This window comes from Convolutriloba macropyga, chromosome 2, assembly GCF_964194025.1.
Source record: "Convolutriloba macropyga chromosome 2, txConMacr16.3, whole genome shotgun sequence".
NCBI lineage: Eukaryota > Metazoa > Xenacoelomorpha > Acoela > Convolutidae > Convolutriloba > Convolutriloba macropyga.
In genome coordinates, this window is record NC_134469.1 from 23,692,684 (window position 1) to 23,712,726 (window position 20,043).

Below are 20,043 nucleotides of genomic sequence, written 5' to 3' on the forward strand. Positions count from 1 at the left end.
TCAATTTATTTCAAATAACCCCGTATTAGTCACGGGATCCAAATAAGTACACACAAGAAGGATGCATTACCAAAATACAAATTATAATTCTTCATCCCGCAATTCTTACAGCGATGACGTATAATCAGAATATGAGACTTCAACAGCTGAAACAGACTTTACTCACTGGCTTGAGAAACAATTTTTATTTGAACTTTTTATGAAATTTTCGTTCAACATTAAATGGAGGTTATGGTATTCAGTGGTTCTGTAAACAAAATGATTTCCATCAAATAACAACGAAAATTTTGAAGGTCAGCAATAATTGTAACAATTTCTTCTGCAATAATTGTAACAATAAACGAAAGAGTCACTTGTAAGTTTTAAAAAGCCATATTTCTACAAAGCCATTTTTTCTATCCGCAATTCTTAATATTAAATCTTACAAATTACATGTTCCAAGCAGAGTTAACTGACTCGGTTAAGGTTACTTCAAATTCTAACTTACATCTGAAACCCTTTCTAGGTTTTCGTCGAATGCCAGCTTTTCTCACTGACTTCGTTTGAGTCACGAATGTTATAACGGCCACGTGATTTGAACTAAATTAATGTCACGCAACTCTAATACGATTACTTGTTTCCTCTTTGTGGAGTTTCCTTGAGCGTGAAACACTTAAGCCTAAAATCAATCAAGGCTAGAGGAAATATAAATGTTGCAACGCAAAATATATGTTCAACTGCTTAGAATATGTTGTATTTTTATGTACCCCTTGGTAAACACCGGAACTATTGATGTATTAGTTTACATGAAGGCAATAACAAAAAGTACTTCCCAAAAAAGAACTGCAAAATGAAAAAGTGAAGAAGATAACCCTGAACTTTCAATCGAGTTAATTTTAAAGTCTAGCCAAATTGTTTTTTTAAATTTTTTATTGGTATAAACAAATGGTATTTTCAATTGTTTGAATATAGTTTCTTGGAGAATTATTTCATTTAAGTTTTTTTAGAGAACTACAAATTCATATGTATTCTGTACAATCAGGGTGATTCTAATCTAGAGCAAGAATACTACCGAAATAGCTGCTCTAAATTGGTAGTCAAAGTATACAGAAAAAAAAAACAAATTTTAACAACAAAGGAGATGAATTCACAAAAGCAAAAATACCTCTTCAAAAAACTACTGCTGCGAAACGTTCAGAAATCTTAATTTATCATCACACAATTTAAAATCAGGTGTAGCGTTATACAGAGAACTTAATTAAGATGAGAAAAATTAAAAGTGTTATATAAATGCAAATTAGTCGTAGAGGAGAATTTGAGCACGAAACCACAAAAACAATTAAAAAAAAATTACACGAATAACTGAAACATCGAAGGAGACCTTCCTTTTGAAATCTGATGTTGAAATTCACATTTTCGTCAAACAAGTTATACCTTAAATTGACTCATTGACATAAAAAAAACTGACTATCGTCCGAAGAATTCTTTTCCAACGATTAATGGGAGCTTGAATCTATGATAACCTGCTTCAGTCAGAGGAAGGGAGTAACTAAAATCACTAAGGGAGCTTCAAATGCTGTCATTAGAGGCTACTATATGCCACCAAAACTACTAATGAAATTTAAATTTAAGAAATACTCTAATTTCTGCGCACTTTTCATCTGATTTTTAGTAGTGAACTGCCGCCACTAGAGTTCAGCTAATTAAAATCGCAAAGGTTAAATTAACTGAAATTTAGTTTTTTAATAATTCACTCACAATTTTTACCTACAAAAAATTTTGCCTGTAGTAATTTTGTTGTTTGCTATTTCAACAACTTAACTCTATCGAATCAAAATTATTGACGTAAGAAAAATACCAGATAATCATTAGAGCAAAGTTAAAATTGTGAATATTGATCTTTTGTTAAAATAATTTTCAGTCATGATAGGGGAAGAGTGGAGAATTTCTTTACTAATTTTTTTCTTGAGATTGATATATATGAAAACTATAGAAAAAAATCGAATCATAGGCACTTCAATGAGAAGATTGATCCCAATAAATTTAATGCAAACGGTTGTAAATTTACTTCATCTCATTCTTATCAGTTTTCTACTGCCTCCAGAGTTCACTTTCGTTTTAAGGATTTGTATTTTCGTTTTTATGTTAGCTATGATACTTTTTTAAACATAATCCTTGATGAATTTCAGCACCTATAGTTTTTTACATTTTATGTTGTATCAAGTCTGTTGTGATTTCGCAAACCCTTGGTTCTTCTGCGTAAGTAATGCCTGCGGCTGTTTTATTTTTCATTTGAGGAATGCTATCGAGAAGAACTTGGCTAAAAGTGAGAAAAAATTTAAATATTTTCGATCCAAATGATCACACTGATAATGTTCATATAGAACGGGTTCCTTTTGGAGATCAAGGTATGCTTCAGATAGATCTTAACTCTAAACTCTCAAGAGTTTTTAGTTGTCGCCTTTCTCGCTCCATTCCTGTTTTGCCAAGTTTTTGGAGTCCACCAGAATTGAAAATCTACCTCTACACTGAAAAACAAGATTTAATTCCGTGTTGGCTATAATATATTGAAGAGAATCATAGTTAAACACTTTAAGAGAATCAGAACGCTGAGTTCTAAAAAAGCTAATTTTCGGAAAACAGTCAAGGTATTTTAATCTAAAATGTAAATTCAAAATATTATAATCATTTAGGTTAAACATTTACATTTTAATCACTTCATAAACATATGAAAAGTTTGATCCCTAAATTACCAGTACAAATAACTTCTAAAACCTTGTACTTGTTTATCTATTGGAACACGTATACGTAATTTGATCATTTCTCTAATTAATTTCTGTTGAATTTTTTTCTCTTTCCAGATTTCTATTGCCATCTTCTTCCACTTTTTGGAAAGATTTCTGATTACTGAGTGGTCACTCCATTTAGATTGACAATTATATTCGGAAAAATCTGCACAGTATAGCAATTTTTTGTTGGCAAATCCCTTCCGCTTTTTAAGTTTTTACGCATTTGGTAAACTGCAATACACAATTTTTGGCCTATCTGTTCTCTGGCTTGATGACAGGACAAGTCATTTAAAAAGTACATTTGCTTTTAACTGTAAAAGATGTCTCACTATATACATTGACATAATAGCAGTCGCCAATTTGTCAACATTTTGTTTAGCTCAGCATCAAATTTCAATTTGTCGTCAATAATTGAGCCTGGATTACAACTGACCTTCGGTTTTATGATATTACCATTATAATAAAATTGCTCAATGTGATGCTGATCTCTCTTGGAAAAAACAATTACTTCCCTTCTATCTATGTTCAATGTTAATATATTGTTTCGTGTAATTATGTTTTTTGAGAGAAATCGAACATGTCTCAGGCAGGTTGGAATGCGTTAATACAGCACTCAAAATTATCCATCCCTGTTCACGGTACTATGCGTCCAATTGACAGCTTTTACTGCAATCTTTTATTGACATGGTTGAGTTGCTAAAATCGTACACTACATTAATTATACAAAACTTCAGATCTTATAGTCATTATTAGTCACTATAGATTTACAGTCACTAATCAGTGAAGTATAAGGCTAAATGCAAATGGAGTGTGTCATGAAAAATAGGAAAGCTCTGTAAGCTTCGAGTATTAGAGCTCCAAATTATTCGGGTCGAGACAAAATGAAAGCACTATTATTACGATTAAGGCGCTATTCTCATTTTAAAGCAAAAATTGGTCAATTCGCAAAATTCCAAGTTCAGCGAGGGCACGAGTAGGACGGACCTTGGTTTCGGTACTATGAAAATGTAGAGTGGATTTCGATTTTAAAAAAGATTAGTTCATACAAATATACTGTAATGCCTAAAAGCAAACCTATCATTCGCTGATTTTTGAAACACTAATTTTTTCTCAGTCACTCGCTATCGAAAGAATAGAATTCATAATAAATTTCTATTAGATCTAATTTTGATGAAGAATTTGAATCTGTCACAATTCATTAAACGCATTCAAAATATCCACAATTCATATTTCACCGTACATTCTGTGTCTCTAAAACCGCAATTCATATTCATCATAAAATATTAAATTATCTATCATTCGTGATTGAGGAATATTGACTTAGCAATGGAAGGAAAGGGCCATCAACAAAAGAACCCTCGAATGAAAAATGACACTAAATATATATAAATAAACACCATGAAGCGAAACATCGCCATGTAATGCTTACATACAACGAATGCAACAGAGCAATACTTAAAGAAAGAGCATTTTTAAGGCGGCAAATTTCAAATCTGCTCAAAACCAAGCCAAAACTATTTACACTACTACAAGGTTAAATTAAAAGCAAACGTAATTTACGTTCTGTTAGGTATTTTTCATTTTAATGTCAATATTTTCTGATTACTGTCATTCTGAAGGTAAGTCCTGTTTCCACAGTATAATGTGACTTCTTTGGCTCTTGGCAACTTGTTTGGAAGCTCTGGTATTCCCTGCGCCAGGTGCTGGCGAAGTTCCGTTAGGTGCTCCACTTATAGTCGAGGGTCCCAATGTCAAGGATGGTACGTTTGCATTGGTCGATGATACCACAACAGGAACATTCTGTTCACTGTCATCGACTTTGTCTCCAATCCTGTGGTCTATGTATCCCCTGCCACCACTCATCACATGCAGCGTCTCTGCAGAGTCACTCTTCTTATCGGCAGAGGTGGATGATGAGGTCGAGGACATTGATGACTGGAGATCTGCCACGCTCGCTTCTAAATTCAGACACTTGATTTTTCTCTTCGAATAGAACCCTCCTTCCAGCTCCGAAACTGAGAACATAACGGACTAACGTCGGGCGAATTGCTCTCAAATGACTGACGAGCGGTTTGCTTCGTCAGCGGCTAGTAGCTACAGTTTAGGGAGGCTAGCTTAGCTTGATTGAAGGTGCGTGGGGTGAGCCGCACGGAGGCGGGGTCGAGCGCTTGGTTAGGGGTGGAACGATGTGCAAGGACGGGGGTGAAGGGGGCGTGAAGTGGAAGGAGGGGAGCGACGAGGTGAATCCCATACTAAGAGTCTAATAAGTTGAGATGCTCTAAAAGAACAATGCACTCCCCAGGCGCTACCTGTTGTCCCTTTTTTGAAAATGAAGTACAAAAAGCATAGCCGGACAAGTCCTGACGTACAATTCAAAGAAATTTTATTGACTAAACAAAAAATTAGACCTAGAATGGTCTGAGTGAGCTGGGAAAACCATTTCTAAAAAAATGAGATCAAAAAATTTCAAAATGCCGTATGTGATTAAAAAACCACTAGCGAGAAATGGAAATTTGGTTTAAAAAACTAGGCCTAGAGTAACATTTCTAGAGTAAGTAAGTAGCATTTCTTCGTTTGACCAAAAAATTGGTCAAACAAAATGAAAAGTAAAGAAAAACTCGGTCAAACAAAAGTAGCATAACAAGAGAAATTTAAGAAATAAGTCCTTTTGTGGGGACTCGCACGGGTTAGCTTTAGTTGTAACTAGCTTCAGCTTAGGAAGGCTAGACGCGCAAAAAAGAGGTACTTTTTACAATGATTTAACTTTTCATGATTTCTTTTCAGTAAACTTCAAAAAAGAACGCCTGTATACAACCGCAACCTTGTAACATTGTTTTATCAAAAGTTAGGAAAGGGGCCAATGATGTAGAAATTATGTTTCAGGTAAAAGCAAATTCAACTAAGATTTGCGTTTGAAAAACTCTCATTTCTTTTCAATTTGAACATCTAATATCTCCAAAGAAACACACTGGATTAAGATCTTAGTTCTTCAAAAAAGAGCAGAAAACCAAGCGAGAAAATCAAACAGAACTATGAAAAACCTGCACCACAATCCGTCTAATTTTCCCGTCTAATAAAGCAAAAACGTCTTAATTTCCCAATTCCGGAAACAAAATATCAACGTATCAAAAAGTTTGATTGGCAATTTTTATTGTCTGAGCTTGATCGATTTTTTCTTCCTCGTTGATTCTCATCCAATTTGCAACCGTGAGTAGTAGTTCTACAGAAAAAATTATACAGCAAAAAATTAATGAAATAGAAATTCGACCTACAAATTTAAACCTTCAAAAATAAAAACCTGGTTTTTGGATATTGAAAAGAATTGGACCAGCTTTGTTGAGATAAAAAACTTCCAAAAACAAATCAAATAACAAAATAAAAAACGCTAACATTACAGGAAGTTGGAAAACTGTAAATGCAGGCACACATCAAAAGCTCACAAAATCTTTTCGTAATCGATTGGCGTCAAAGACAACTAAACCAAAAGCTAAAAACTCAAGCCATTATTAAACAGTCTCAATCGATTTTCCCTATGAGGATAGCCGATGGAACGTCGTTACTGACACTAAGTAATTTCAATGAGCAAAAGTTGAAATGAATTTAAACTCGATATTGAATGATTACAAAGTTATCGGTCATCATTCTTTACACAGTTAACTTGGAAATTCGCATATCCTGTGAAAATAAGCATCAGAAAACTATTTTGAGGAAACTAATTGATTCCATATCGAAATGGCTAATAGAACACGCAGTCTTCCAAGAAACTAGCAACTAATTTGTAAGTTGACAAACATAACCGACTAACGTCGGGCCAATTGCTCCCAAACGACCTGCGAGCGGTTGGCTTCGTCATTAGCTAGCCACGGGGGGGGGGGGGGGGTGCACCGGAGGCTGATGGGGGGGGGAAACAGCGCGGTGGGTGGTGGAGGCAATAGTGGGGGTGGGGGGTCAACAGGGGGGGGGGGGGGGGGGGGGTGGGTGTGCCAACCTCTAAGAACCGCCCTTCACACCATAAGTATAAGTCTCCAAAACAGTTTGAGCTGAAACTGAGCTGAAAGGCTCTAAGAGCACTTAATGCCCGCTGGGCGCTACCTGTTTATCCCGTTTTTGAGGACGAAAAGTCAAAAGCGTCAGACGAATAATCGGTCAAGCGAAAAATGCATAAAAAAGACCGACAGGACTAATATAATTGCTACAAACTTCGTTTGAGAGCAATTAATAAAGCTTGTAACATATATCATTCAGTTTGTTTACTTATCGAAGAGCATTCTAAGCTTCTTTTTGTGAAAAAGTACCCAAAAAAGGGTGTAACACAACATGCTAATCACATAACGTAGTCGAGGTATTATTTCCATTAAAAATGGTGAGGTTCAAGACATTAAATATTAATAAACACACCCGGCAGATTGCCGGAAAATAGCCGCCGTTGATTCCAATAAGCATGATTGGGATTGAAAGAATAGAAGATATTGAAAAAAAAAATTTTTTGTACAAAAACATTTTTTAAGTCCGATTTATTTTGATGGCATTTCGTAGTTGAACATAACGCACTTCTGTTTCTTAGAGAGAGGCTACAGGGGCTACTATCAATACCAATAAACATTAGAGATGGTAACTAAGACTTATAGGAACGACGTTCAAATAGCGGGCATCTAAAATTGGGCTTTATGGGTTTATCCCGTTTCTACTTCTGACTTCAATTTTTATACTGACTCTGGTCATTTTGAATTGCTTTGCTGAGCAACTGATTGTCAAAATCAATTTTAGCAGAATGAGAGAAGAGAGAAACTAGCCTAGAGAAGTCAAAAAGATATCACGCAAAATGTTGAAAAAGCGGCAAAATGAGGTAAAGCGAAACATTTTTTTTATTCGACGAAGTAAAAAAAAAAATAGGAGCGCTATAATAGCCGGCTGAAAAGATGAGGGCGGCTATTAAAAATTAAATCGAAAATAACTAAAAATCTAGTGACATTTGCGAACGCTTAGTCGTGCATAACTCAACAATTTTACACAGGAAAAGGGTGCCGAAAGTTTATCAATAGGTACAACATTCAACCTTATATTGGGCAGATAAATGGAATATACGGAATGGCATTGCTGTTACTGGACAGAAATGATCTGAGACTATAGGTGACCATGTCCTCGGATTTTTGTCAAAGCGCCGTTATTTTTAAACTAAGTTGTAAAGCTATCCTGGATTAAGGTACTTTTGCTTACTTCCGATAAGAAGCTGCTTATATTCTCCACACGCTCCACATATTCGTATAGTTTTTCGTATGCAAGAAGTTGCGATTGGGAGGTTTAAGATATTGCCGTAAAAATAGATCACCACTTCCAGTCGAAATAAAAACAAACAGACTAACGTCGGAAAATTGCTCTCGAATGACAGGCGGGGCGATTTAATTCAGGGGCTGTAGCCTAGATAAATTTTTCTTTATGGGCGCAAAAACAACAGACTAAGGTCGGGTTCCAACCTTGACCTCCTGAACCCGATTCTGTCACCTCGACAGAGTCATTAACCACTCGGGTATGTTTCTTGTCATCGTCACTCTAACAATCGTCTTCGTTTGAACAACAAACTTTATTTCGGAGTGAGAGCAATTGAAAACATATCCGGTAGAATACCGGAAACGACTCGAATCGTCCCGACTCATTGTCTGATGCAGTAAATTAAAACATAAACCGACTAACGTCGGAAAAATTGCTCTCAGATTACAGGGCGCGCAATTTAATTCAGGGGCTGTAGCCTCGATAAAAATTTTCTTTATAGGTGCGAAAACATCGGCCGACGGTAGGCTTCGAACCACGACCTTCTGAGTCCGCATCCTTCACCTCCACGGAGGTATTAACCATTCATCTATCACGGACTTGTCATCGCCTCTCATAATCGGTTTTGTTTGAACAACAAAAATTATTTTGTAGTGAGAGCAATTGAAATCACTCAAAAATCAAAAAGAAGTGCGTGAAAAAGTCACTTGAGAAGTCAAAGATTATCCTAGAAGAAAAGCGCAAAACGGTCAAGCGAAAAATTTGCACTAAAAAACGCACACGTATACTATAATTGCTTCTCATTCGAGAGCAATAAAAGACAGAGCCCCAATACAATTCCAATTCTCTGAATTGTAAAAATAAAAAAAATAGGAACACTATAACAGCCGGCTGAGCAGATTAGGGTGGCTATTAATAAACTCAAAAAATGCAGGGTTATCGCTACGTTCCTATTTAAATCAATTTCTGAGACCAATTAAGTCGCAGAATCATGAAAGCTAATACTGATTATGGGTACAAAATCAATAGGTACGTTTCTTACGCTTAGCACCAACGAAGAATTTGACATCGTGTCTATGCGCGTGAAATGACAAACGCATTTGAGACAGGTTGCAGTAGGGCACACTGATCGTCGACAGCAAACTCCCCCCAGCAGGGGACCTCGGTCCCATCAAAGACGTATTTGCAGTCCTCTGCACCTGAGGAGTCAGTGTCTGTGACTTGCCGGGTGAGTCACCGTTGGATACAAGTTGGACCTCCCAGCCACTGTTGCTGGACGAAGAGGTCATTGACCTCTCGGAACTTTGTGATGACGTAAGAGCTATTGTGGCTGTCTGTTGTTGACTGTTGGGAGAGGTGGGATCTTCGGAATGATTGAAAACGCGCACAATTCCCCCTGGCTTAGCAGTCGCTCCCTTGTCTCTATACATGCTGGACCTTCGACTGGAGGAAGATAAGATTGCTGACTGGCTCTCTGAAAAATCCATTTCGTTGCAATGATTGCCTTTCAAATTGCAAAAATTGGACTTCCCTGTCATGGTGTGGGTGGGGGAGGGGGCAGGTACACGTGGAAACGATTTGAGCGAACTGACTTATAGAAATGTTTCAGCGTTGCTGTTTCAGCATTCATCAAACATAAACCTACTAATGGAAGAATTGCTCTCTAACGACAGGCGGGTGGAAAAAAACATTTGATTTGCTGCAACCGAATTTATATTAGCAACAAGCTTTAATTCGGAGTGCGAGCAATAGAGATCACTCAAAAATGAAGAACGAAAGCGTGAAAAGGTCACTTGAGAAGTCAAAGAATGTTCTAGAAGAAAAGCACAAAATGGTCAAGCAAAAAATTTGCATAAAAAAGACCAACACGTTTACAATAATTCCTATGAACTTCGTTCTAGAGCAATTAAAAATTTTATCCATCTATGAGAGCTGATTTGTGGCAAGCATTGCAATATTTGATCCAGTAAACTAAAAATTGGAAGCTTAAATTAAGTTCCCTTAAGATACGGACCTTCTCCAACTGGAAGTGTGACGATGACTCCCACGTTTGTCCCAATCCACAGAATGTTCCCAATGCAGCTCAGTGATGTAATGCGCAGAAAATTTATTCGACAGGCTTGACCTAAAAAAAAGCAAATGATTGGTTCCTCATTTGGCATGACATCAGGCATCAAGTGATTCTTTCAGTTAAAAGTTCTTTGTTTAAAACATACCGCTGGTTTATGAAAAACTAAAATTGTGATCAAAACGTAAAACTAACTCAAAACATAGCCAAAGAACAACGGAAGCAACACAAAGCGTCGGATCTTCAGCAACTGCAGTTCAGAACATCATCTTGGTCGGCAAAAATTATTCTTGAGTTAACTTAAACTTATTCTTCTCCACAGAGTTAACTTAAACATTTAGTTAAACACATAACCCAAGTCGCAACATAAAAAATTCACCATTGAAGCAAGGACACAAACAAGAATGACATTATTCAGAACCATAAAAACAGACGCACGGATTTTAAAAATCTTGTCAAAAAGGACAAATAAACCTCACTGTAAAATCTTGAAAAGTTTTAATCTTGAAATTAGAAACATCTGTTAACGCAAATAAATTGCGATAAATTATTAAGATGGACAAAATTGACAAACTGAAAAAGCTGACCAGTCGAAATATTGTAGGATAACCTGTCTCAGGAACTCTTTCAAAACTAAAATTAACTCTGCGACGAAGATACATTGGAAAATCATAAGGCAATCTTGAAAAATGAAATGAATTTTGTAGGTCTCAAAGAACAATGTTTTTAATTCTTGCGTCACTGCATTTCAGTTCTCGGTTGTTGCAGATACCTTGGTTAAATTAATTTAACCTGTTGCTGAAAATAAATTTTTCAGGAAAACGACAAACGAAACAGATTAAAACCAAGTCAACAAATTTATTTAAAAATCTAGCCCGAGAAATTTTGCAAAATGTCATTAAATAAATATCAGAAAATAAAGAAACTAAATAAAGAAAAAATAGATCACAGAGCTGCATAATGTTAATGAAATCATTTACAAACAAAAAATAAAAATATAAAAAAACGCTCAAATCATGTAATGTTTGAACCACTCAAAAAAGCAGAGCAAAACTATAGGACAACACAGCTTATATGCTGGAAAACGTGCTAAACGCTAAAATGCCGACACATTGTACGAAAAAGTAACTAAGGTATCTTCAAAAATTTTAAAAATGAAAATCAAATTGAGATAATTTAATTAAACACAAGTGAAATTAATTTAGCATTGGGGGTCCTGTAAAATTACATTGCCCTCCTCCAGTCAAAAAATGCAAAGACATTTAATGATTTGAATAACCGAAATATTCCAAACACCGAATTTACACCCAAATTTACAGTTACACCCAAAAAGTAGTTGAAATATTAGTTACGACGAAATTAAAATCGCTGACGGTGCACAGAAAAGCTTTTCCTAGGATATCAAACAAAAATGAGGAACAATTGGCAAAAAACCCACCAAATAGAAATCATATTTAAACATTTCTCGAAACCAAAACTCAAGTCTGAAACAATAAATTCCATTCATAAATTTTCATAGGGTCGTCACCATGAAAAATGATTACACAACAGAGCTCAAAGATCGAAAAAACAACAAAATTAACGGAAACTAGAAAGCAACCACAAATGAGAAATGTGAGCCAATTTTGCACTTGTAGTGCATCGTTAAGATCTCACTACATTACGTAATTCATTGAGTGGAACAAATTAAAATCCATTCAAATGAAAGTGAGCGAGGTGAGTCAGGACTCAAAAGTGAAAGTCAAGACTTGAAAACGTAAAACGAAAAAGATGAACGAAAGGTAAAACTAATCAAAAACAAAAAAGTGCCTAACCATTAAAATTCGATTCAAATTACACCAATTTCTTCAGCAGGAATTCCTCAGATTATCGTCAACCAAAGCGAAGGATTGCAAAAAAACAACAGAAGTCAATAAAAAAGGAGTCAAAACAAAAACCGCTTTAAAAACGGTGCACCTGATCAAAAATATCGACATCCTCTAAATACAAAGTCATTAACTTTTTATTTAAAAAAACAGATCACCAATACTCTTCTTCGAGTAGTAAAAAGGAGACCAACTACATAATAGCCAATGAGAGACTGACAGCGGCGGCTATTAAAAATACCCGGAGATCAATTATAATCTCCGAACCTTTCTACGACTCTAACCCGGAGACATTAGAAAAGCAGAAAAAAGTTTGTATGAGTCAAAGTGATTTTTGACAGATAGAACACCTTCGAATAATTTCCTGGATACTAAAGTTTGTTGCGCAGTACTTTTTAAGACTGAAACAGCCTTGTACAATGCAAAATTAGCTTTAGGACATTGTTGCTTGGTTAAAGTATACAAAAACAGGTCGAAAAATTGATACAATTAAATTGAGAATAACATTAAGTTAAATTTCTAGGAGTAAAATATAACTTTCCAAAATTATTTTGCGCAGAAAAATCTCGCTAGTGATCTCCATTGTTCTAGTTGCCTTCGAGATCAAAGAAAACCATTCGCATCTTAATAAACACAAAAAAATCAAGCCTTGACTCGAAGATCAATAATTTTTTAAAAAACAAACAATCAAAATAGAAAAACAAAGCTCACAAAAAGCTGAAAGCATCAGTGAGTCACCATTCCGAAAGGCAAGCCAAAGTAAAATTATCCAAATACCAACAAATCGTGAGAAGCTCAGAAAAACCAAAACGATCGACATAATAAAGGAGCATACTCGAGAAACAAAAGAAACATAGCCGGCAGATTGCCGGAATAGCTGCGAAAGAATAGACCTGCGTGCCATATAATAGAGATAGAAACAGATACAGATCTAAATTGAAAAATCGACGCCGCTCAAAAAACTAGGTAAAAAACATTCAGCAATAAATAAAAATTGTTAAAATTCATTCCGCAGAAGCCTCTTATTAGGGGTCTTTACTGCACATATGAGTTCCTTTGACCTTAAACAAATTCAAATTAAACTTAAGTTTTAAAGTGCAAAAGTCATTTTATTGAGTGAGGTAAGTCACGTATGATCAAAATCTAATCACGCAAATAACCTTAAAACTTTCGCTAAAGCGAGTGAGAAATGACGTCACGCGCGCAAATGCCGTTAGTGAGAGGAAGAAGTCATTCAGAAAATTTGACTTTTTCAGCTTTGCTGTGTGAACAAATGTAAAACGAAAAAAGAGCGTCAGACGACGAAACAAAAAAAAAACCAAGATCACCGCAATATAGCTACGCTCAGCTTACAGCTTCGCAGCTATAATAACATTACCGAAAATCACACTTAGTACACCAGAAACAATTTTTAATTCTGAAATTTCAATACAAACATTTGAGCAAAAATTCAAATCAAGCTAAGACTAAACAAACATAAACCGACAAATGTCGGAAGAATTGCTCTTGAACGACAGGCGAGGCACTTTAATTCAGGGGCTGTAGCCTAGATCAATTTTTCTTTATGGGTGCAAAAAACATTTCCCCCACCGCGATTCGAACAACTGACCTCCCGATCCACAGCCACAAGCACTAACCACTGCGCTACAGATCACTTAGCTCTCCTATTCTGCAACCGATTTTATATTAGCTTTACTTCGGAGCAATAGAGATCACTCAAAAATGAAGAACGAAAGCGTGAAGTCACTTGAGAAGTGAAATAATATTCTAGAAGAAAAGCGCAAAATTGTCAAGCGAAAAATTTGCATAAAAAAGACACAAGTTTACAATAATTGCTATTAACTTTGTTCAAGAGCAATTAAAAAACAAACATAGCTGGCAAGAAGAGCCGCAATAGCTCTGTAGATCTGCTGTCTCAAAAAAGTACAAACATAGCCCACAGATTGCCGGAAAATATCCACTATTGACGCGCTTGATGCACATTGGGATTTAAACAGAAAAAAAACATAGAAATTGGCCAAATTTATTTTGTTTTTTTTTCAGTCTCAAAAACTGTTCAAATTTGCTGTGCATTTTCAGTTAGATCTTTAAAACTACTTATTTCAGCTTTAAGCCTAATGCTGTTAAGCTAAATACTTATTTCAGCTAGCAATTGCTCTAATAAACTTTGATAACCTGCTGCACTATGACTTAATAACCGCGCTTCCTGTTTATCTCGTTTCTTTTGATTTTGCGCTTTTGACTTTGACCGTATTCACTACATTACGTAATTCAATGAGTGAAAAAATTTAAAATCAATTCAATTGAGAGAGTGAGTGAGGTAAGTCAGAAGTCAAGCATGAAAAAGTGACTCATGAAACACAAAAATTGTGACCAAATGGTAAAGCGAATGAAAAAACATAGCAGGACAAGCCCTGACGTACAATTTAAAGAATTTTAATTCACTAAACAAAAAAACCTAGACCTAGATCGGACTATGAGTGAATTGGGAAAACCATTTCTACAATCTGATCAAAGAAATTATAAAAAAAAACAAACTCAATGTCAAAAAGCCGCATGTGAACAAAAAACTACAAGCAAGAACTGGAAATTCGGTTCAAACAAAAAAAACTAGGCCTAGAATGAACTATGAATGGATCGGGAAAACCATTTAGAAAAACATCCGATCTAAAAAATCGACAAAACAGTAAAAATGAAAAAGAAATTGCCGCATGTGAACAAAAAACCACTAGCGAGAGAGAGAGAGAACTTTTGTTCAAAAACCGTTTTCTCACTCTACTTTAAAATACTATCAAAACTTAACGTCTTAAAACCACTCGCTTTTCGCTCCGTTTCCTGTTTCGGCGTGACCAAAATCACTACTCCAATTCGTCTTCAAAAATCATGAAAATGTGTGAACAGATCTAAAGACAGCGCCCCAATACAATTCAAATTCTTTGAATTGAAAAAGGAGAGCGCCTAAATAATAGCCTAAATACGAATCTATTTTACTTATTGTTGCTTCTATTGACTGCTCTCAAATTAGCTTCAATTAGAGAGACACACACTCACTTAACATTATGTCTTAGAATTTAAAGTAAAGGAGAGTCAATTTCAGAGTGAGGTAATTCACGTGTGAACAAAAGCTTAATCACGCAAATGAACAAAAAAAAATCAGTCCACTAAGTGAAAAATGATGCATCATGCACGCAGTTGAGTTGAAATTACATGAAGGAATGAAAGAAAAGCAGAATTGAAGATATTGTGACGTCATGTGGACGTAACAAAAATCTTGAACAATTGAAAAAAAACCTAAGAGAAGGCCTGCAATAGCCCCAAATCGCCAAAAAATACCCTTCACACTATGATTTTATGTCTTCTCAGTAGCTTCGATGAATTGTACATTGACAGAGACTGGCAGAGATCTACGAGAGCTGCTCAGCGACTTAATCTGTCCCCGGGCTTTATCTGTCTCTCCAATTTTTAAGGACGAAAAGTTAAAAGCGTTAGATGAGAAATCTCAATCTGTGCAATGGAACAACTTTAAAACAAAAAAGGAAATGAAAAGTGAAGGGAAATACACAAAAGAATACCTAAATTTAGGATAGCCATTTGAGTAGCTGATGCGTAATTAAAGATCCAGTATAAAATTGTAAAAATAACAGTTAAAGATGGCTGTATTTCAAGGTGAAAGGAAAAGAAAATACCCGTCAGATTGCCGGAAAATAGCCGCCATTGATTCCAATAAGCATGATTGGGATTGAAATAACAGAAGATATTGAAAAAAAAAAGATTTTTGTACAAAAACATTTTTTTAAGTCCGATTTATTTTGATGGCATTTCGTAGTTGAACATACTTCTGTTTCTTAGAGAGAGGCTACAGGGGCTCCTATCAATAACAATAAGCATTAGAGATGGTAAATAAGACTTACAGGAACGACGTTCAAATAGAGGGCATCTAAAATTGGGCTTTATGGGTTCATCCCGTTTCTATTTCTGACATCCATTTTTGTACTAACTCTGTTCATTTTGAATTGCTTTGCTGAGCAACCGATGTTCAAAATCACTTTTAGCAGAATGAGAGAAGAGAGACACTAGCCTAGAGAAGTCAAAAAGATTTCACGCAAAATGTTAAAAAGGCGGCAAAATGAGGTAAAGCGAAACATTTTTTTATTCGACGAAGTAAAAAAAAACATAGCCGGAAGAATTCCGGAAACGACTCGAAGTGAAAATCCATTTAAATGCCATCCAACTACTCATCAAACAAAACGTGCTTTCACTAATTTATGATTATCTTGAAACAAAGTCATGAAACAAGAAAGTAAAAACAATAAAATCAAATCTGTTCAAATATCATAAAAAATCTGATCAAATTGTTATAAATTGAGATCCCGAAAAAACTATCTCTGCCAAAAATAACTTCATCAAAACAACTACCACTTATGTGAATTTTGAAAAAAATACTTTAGGCTAAATTATGAAAAAAAAAGCTTTTAAAAACAACTGTACTGAAAAACTGGAAAAAGTTACTAAACTTTTTAATATTTCAAAATACATATAAATCCAAAGAAAAAACCCTTCAGCCAATAGGGTATCCAGATGGTCGCAAAACAATAGGCAAGTCATAATAGGCAAAGTAACTTAGCTAAAAACAGAAAAACGAAAAAATGCAAAAAATTAAGAAAAATTGTTCCAATTTTCGCCATTTTTCTGTCTTATTTCTCAACAAAAAAAAGATTGTTGCCCACAAAACTGTAACCAATTGTTATCATAATATTGCTCAAGTAGAAGGGGTTTCTTCAATACCCATTTGAGCCAGTAAAACAAAATCGTCAAAAAAACGCAAAAATTAGCCCGAAAATCAGCAAAATACATTAACTCCGAATTATCATAAAATTCATATGAATTTCCAGAAACCTTCAAACCACTACCGAAACCAGCCTAAAATTAAAACAAAATCATAACCAACCCTCTAACGAAAAAAAATGAAAAAAACTGCTTTAAAATGCCGCACGTGATCAAAAAAAATTCGCTCGCTTAGAGAAAATTTTTTCACATATCAATTTCTCGCTCTCTCAAAAACAGCGGTATGAACAAAAACCACTCTCTTTTCGCTCCGCTCTTCACTTTTGTTCAGCACCAAAATCACTCCTAATTTTTTCACGCGTTTCATTTGCCGCTTCAAAAATCACTCCAATAAAATTGATTAAAAAAAAAAACTTAGCAGGACAAGTCCTGACGTACAATTCAAAGAATTTTCATTGACTAAACAGAAAAACTAGACCAATAATGGACTATGAGTGAATTGAGAAAACCATTTTTAAAAAATGAGATAGAAAAATAAGAAAAAAAACAGAAAATCAATGTCAAAATGCCGCATGTGAACAAAAAACCACTAGCGAGAAATGAAAACTCAATTAAAACAAAAAACTAGGCCTAGAATGAGCTGTGAACGGATTGGGAAAACCATTTAGAAAAAAATCCGATCCAAAAAATCGAAAAAACAGTAAAAATCAGAGTGAAATTGCCGCATGTGAACAGAAAACCACTACCGAGAAACAGAATTTTTGTTCAAACACCATTTTCTCACTCTACTTTAAAATTAGAGCGAAAAAAATTCACGCCGCAAAATCACTCGCTTTTTCGCTCCATTTCCTGTTTCGGCGTGACCAAAATCACCACTCCAATTTGACTTCAAAAATCATGAAAATGTGTGAACAGATCTTAAAAAAAAAAGACAGCGCCCCAATACAATTCAAATTCTTTGAATTGTAAAAATTCTTTGAATTGTAAAAAGGACTTCTCCAATACTCCTCTTCGAATCGTAAAAATAGGAGCGCTGTAATAGCCGGCTGAGAAGATGAGGGCGGCTATTAATAACAACTGTTCTGTAAATAACTTTGCTAAGCGATGACAATCTTTTGTTCTTACGTCGCATTGACTTAGTCGGAGTTCAATAGTTGCGATATCAGAGAGACTCTCTCTCAACTCAGTGAATTTTAATCGCATTTGGCGCTATAATTGAGCAAAAATTTGTGTTAAGTATATTGGTTGTTTCCAAATCTTCGCGTTTATATAACTCTCTGTCCACTGTCCTCAAATCGGATTTCTGTTAACAAAAATTTTTATTCATCCGCGCTAATTATTCTTTCAAACATGACTTGCAACACTTTGCAAACAAATTTTATTTACTTTATTTGTTGAAGTTGAAGTCAGCTGAGCATCTTTCACTCCGACGGTTAAGCGAAGGACAGTTTCGAAGAAAATATGGGAGAATCAGTACGCGAGCCAAGAATGGCTTCCCAGCAACTGGCAAGAAACTGTCACACATTTTTTCTCGTTTTTTATCATTATAATGTTTAATCAAAATGAAGCAATCAAAAATATTTTCTGTCAACCAGTCACCGTTGCTTGACTTGAGAGGAGAACACAAGTAAGCAAGCAGTTTTCGCCGAAGTTAGCTTTACAGTCCCCTTACCTCCCTCCTCACTCGAGTGGAGTAAGATAATGTATGATTAGAATTTTTACGACCTTGTAACCTTACGATGTAAATTAAATGGCCTATCAACCGTAGTTGATTTTCTCGCTCATGCTGAGTGAAGAAAAGTAGCACACGTCTCAGTCACAATGATAATCGCGAGATGCTCACAATCAATATCCTGCAGGTTCACTGAACATTCATCGATGAACAACATAGAAAGATTTTTAATTGAGAGGGGCAACCACACATAACTTCCTGTGTGCCAATGGAAATTAAACATCATTTGCTGTGAAAAATCATTATGAAAACACAGCAGTGGTCCACGAATGCGGGTGCTTAATCTTAGTTCATTTTTCCCTACTTTTGAGTAAGAAACTCGACATGGCCCGCCACTTCAATAATTGCCCGTGAGTTCATATCTCCTCAGCAGAGTTTCGATGAATCGTATACTTAAAAAGACCAGTGAGGCTCTAAGAGAACTGCAGAGTGTCTAAAACCCATGTTTTAGACAGTTTATCCCATTTACAAGCCAAAAAGTCGCAAAAAATTTGTCGGTTAGACAAAAAATTGCATAAAAATACCAACAGATCTAAAATAATTGCTAAAAACTTTGTTTTAGAGCATTTAAAAGTTAGACAGTTCAGCACCTTTAGAGATATCTAGTTTAATTTAACAAACGGACTGTTACGAACCAATGATGCGTATGATGGATGCCTCGGGGTTTATGTCTTGTAAGTGTTGGTGTGTAGTGGCATGGAACAGCTTCAGAGTGCTCTCCATTCTGATAGAGATCCACACTCCCAGCCCACATACTGCCATATAGCGCACCTGGCTCTCACGCCTCACGTGAGCTGAGATTGTGGCCTATGACAACGGACACTCATTACTTATACTGAACTGATGTCATACTATAACACGGATTGAGCTAACCTGGACCTTTACATTCATGAACCTTTCCCCAGGCTGATAAAACATAGAGTCTAAATCGGTTAACGACGGACGAGTTGCTCTCGAATGACCGGCGGGGCAATTAAATTCAGAGGGCTGTGAATCCTAAATAACTTTATACCAGCAAAAGAATGGACAGGCGAGGGGTTCGAACCCGTGACCTCCCGGAAAGAAAGAAATTCAGATCATACAAAAATGAAGATGTCAAGAATTAAACACAACCGACTAAACGTCGGAAGAATTGCTCTCGAACGTCTAGTTGGAGCTCTAATGAATTGCAGTCTGCTTCAGTCGGGGGGGGGGGGGGGGGGGGGGGGGAGGGAGCTTAAATGGGACAAAGGGAGTTCAATAGTGGGCTTCAAAACATACCCGGCAGATTGCCGCAAAATAGCCGCCGTTGATTCCAATAAGCATGATTGGGAGTGAAGGAATAGATGTTGAAAAAAAAGATTTTTGTACAAAAACATTTTTTAAGTCCGATTTATATTGATGGCATTTCGTAGTTGAACATACTTCTGTTTCTTAGAGAGAGGGGCTACTGTTTCTTAGAGAGAGGGGCTACAGGGGCTACTCTCAATACCAATAAGCATTAGAGAGAGTAACTAATACTTATAGGAACGACGTTCAAATAGCGGGCATCTAAAATAGGGCTTTACGGGTTTATCC

The 20,043-nt window shown here is 35.8% G+C and overlaps 2 protein-coding genes across 10 annotated transcripts in view; both read right to left on the reverse strand.

Annotated features, from left to right (window-relative positions):
• LOC142358300 (bridge-like lipid transfer protein family member 3B) overlaps nt 1-20,043 on the reverse strand; it is a 381,846-nt gene that overhangs the window by 350,424 nt on the left and 11,379 nt on the right. The window lies entirely within an intron of this gene.
• Nucleotides 3,907-20,043, reverse strand: part of LOC142358248 (C-Jun-amino-terminal kinase-interacting protein 3-like) — a 90,354-nt gene continuing 74,217 nt past the window's right edge. For all 7 annotated transcript variants that reach the window (XM_075409696.1, XM_075409721.1, XM_075409702.1 and 4 more), the window contains 4 exons: nt 19,122-19,293; nt 10,051-10,161; nt 9,079-9,510; nt 3,907-4,726 (listed from right to left, as the gene is read on the reverse strand). In XM_075409696.1, coding sequence (XP_075265811.1) covers nt 4,377-4,726; nt 9,079-9,510; nt 10,051-10,161; nt 19,122-19,293 — 1,065 coding nt within the window. In that variant the 3' untranslated portion in view covers nt 3,907-4,376. The remainder of the gene's footprint in view (nt 4,727-9,078; nt 9,511-10,050; nt 10,162-19,121; nt 19,294-20,043) is intronic.